Here is a 2,374-nt window from a genome sequence, read left to right as displayed (position 1 = left end):
ATAAGCATAATTAAACTTTTATATACATTTAGTTATACTTATTTGTAAATGAAAATTTGTAAATAAATTCATAAGTTACAAACTAGTTCTTATTATAAATTTTAAGAGAAAATTTTGATAATTTTGATTGCTATGTTCCTATGTAAGATAAAAAAAAAAAGTAAGTAATAAAAAATATCCTAAACTGTCTTGAAAGTAAGATATCGTGCACATATCAATCACAAAAACAGCAGTTTAAATCCCACTTTTTAAATGAAAATATCTGATTTAAATAACCTCTACAAACATATTAGTGCAGATATATATGATAACATTATATAAACCGATGTCAGAGGATGTGGGTTGAGAGTGCAACAATATTTAATAATACATGATCTGCTTCATATTTTGCATGCATAATTATCAACTTCACAGCAGTGTAGGGGAGATATCCATGGGAAAGGGATTGCCCAAGACATTGTCCATGTAATAGTGGGGATGGGTAGCATCCATCACCACAAACTGCATATCTTCTGAAGGCTTCCAGTGACGTTTTCTTTGATTTATGAACCAGTTGTTTATTTGCTTCTGATCCAAGCCTGTGGATTCTGCAAGAGCCAGCTTCTGCGATTCCTGTTAGTCACATGAGGTTGCACCAAATAAGATGATGAACCATCCCATATTTAAAATCATTAGACTAAATGTTTAAGTTCAACATTTCCTAACTTACGTATGGGACAAATAATAATTTATCATGATATTGGTAAGGGAAACAGTTTGAACCACGCTACCTCTCAAAGTCACAAATCCCACTCTGTTGGACTTCACTCACCAAGGGAGAGTCTAATAACTGGTTATTATTTTATTTTTATTTTTTTGAAACAAAACAGTTCTCTACAGACAAGTTAATCTTGTTGATTAAACTTACGCACAACAACATTAATGGGTATTAACAAAGTCGTAGGGTTATAGATACCGATGGGTAAGGCCATTTGTAATGCCTGCTCCACCAATCCAGCAACTGTTGCCTGGCTTCTTTAGGCAGTTTCCCTTTCTTTCTTTTCTTCATGAATTCCTGCTTCAGACTGCCTAAATATCCACTGTACTTGCGCAAAAGCTGACCTTTTAATTCTCGGTCCTCTGCTTGGGGATCAATGAAGTTGTTATTCACATCAACCTCTTCTTCAGAAGATACATTCCTATCCACAGCCTCGACACAGGCTTATGACAGCAACAACTTGTAAGCACATCAACATGAAAATAGGTTTTCATGACAAGTTGCAATCAGTAGTAATACATGCTTGGGTAGCAGTTCTATATCTGCTTTTGATCTAGCAGTTGTAAATTGACAATAAAATAGTCCTACAAGTCTTGGAAAGAATCCATAAATTCCATGCTAATGAATGAGCATACGAGTACCATGTGCATATTTGCTTCCATCATGCACAAATCAAAGTGCTTAGAAATTCAAATGAAATAAACAGAAAATATTAGACTAAGACTACTTGTCATTATATCTAACTATTACAAACAGATATAATAAATTTGTGCACCTAAATGAAATTAGAGGGAAACAGTGCTACTTAATTCATGTCTGTAGTAGTCATACATGAAAGCCCTTTTCTACAATCACAACAAAGCAAGGGAAAACTATATATATATATTATACTTGATTCATGTAGGCCTACTTTAGCATACATTTACATAGAGCTAGTTAACCCAATTACAAACTTTAGCATCCATAATAAGGTAACAACAGAATCAGTTCATACTATCCAAATTACAAGAATTTGTCCCTGCACAAGTAAATATGGCCTTTATAGGTTATATCATCAACTCAAAGGAGACATCATGTGAAAGTAATTAAAAACAAAAAATAAGAGTATACAATATGCATTCAAGCTGCAAAGACTTCCAGACAGGAGATGATATCTTAATAAAAATAAGAGTATATGAAGTGCAATAATCTAAGCACTAGAAAGATGCTCCGAGCGAGATACATATGGTAACTGGTGCTAATTAGCTGAATAACTTCGGTGGATTAGAAAGTGGAGGAATCAATTGTCTAAGAAATAATCTTCAATCAACTATTTTTCAAAAGAAAGAAAGAAAAAGAAAAAAAAGTCACTTTGTTCGATCTGATGGGGGAGATTGACCTCCCTGGATTGTTTCTTAATCATAATTTAAAAGACTATCAGCAATAAATTTAGAAAAATACGGAGGGAAAAAAAGGAGCCGTGCCCCCATTCTAATTTATTACATTAGTAGCTTAAGAAGTCAAACTCCTGCATATAATCTGAAGCACATATACAGTTTCCAAGTGAGTAGCTCAAGGCCATCTCCTACACAGGAAAAAGTTGACTTAATGATACCACCATATACGCCCCAAAATTAG

The 2,374-nt window shown here is 33.7% G+C and overlaps 1 protein-coding gene across 1 annotated transcript; it reads right to left on the bottom strand.

Moving 5' to 3' along the window:
- Window positions 1-218: 218 nt before the first annotated feature.
- Window positions 219-1,200, bottom strand: LOC136065915 (homeobox protein knotted-1-like LET6; the record flags this gene model as incomplete). The annotated part of the gene is made up of 2 exons (XM_065769741.1): window positions 219-612; window positions 956-1,200. Coding segments are annotated over 2 exons (449 nt in total), but the record flags the coding sequence as incomplete, so codon positions are not given.
- Window positions 1,201-2,374: the final 1,174 nt, after the last annotated feature.

Source organism: Quercus suber, unplaced genomic scaffold (assembly GCF_002906115.3).
Source record: "Quercus suber isolate HL8 unplaced genomic scaffold, Cork oak 2.0 scaffold_1319, whole genome shotgun sequence".
NCBI classification, from domain to species: domain Eukaryota; kingdom Viridiplantae; phylum Streptophyta; class Magnoliopsida; order Fagales; family Fagaceae; genus Quercus; species Quercus suber.
Note: the sequence above shows the minus strand (reverse complement) of the source record. Positions and strands in the feature narration are given on the sequence as shown.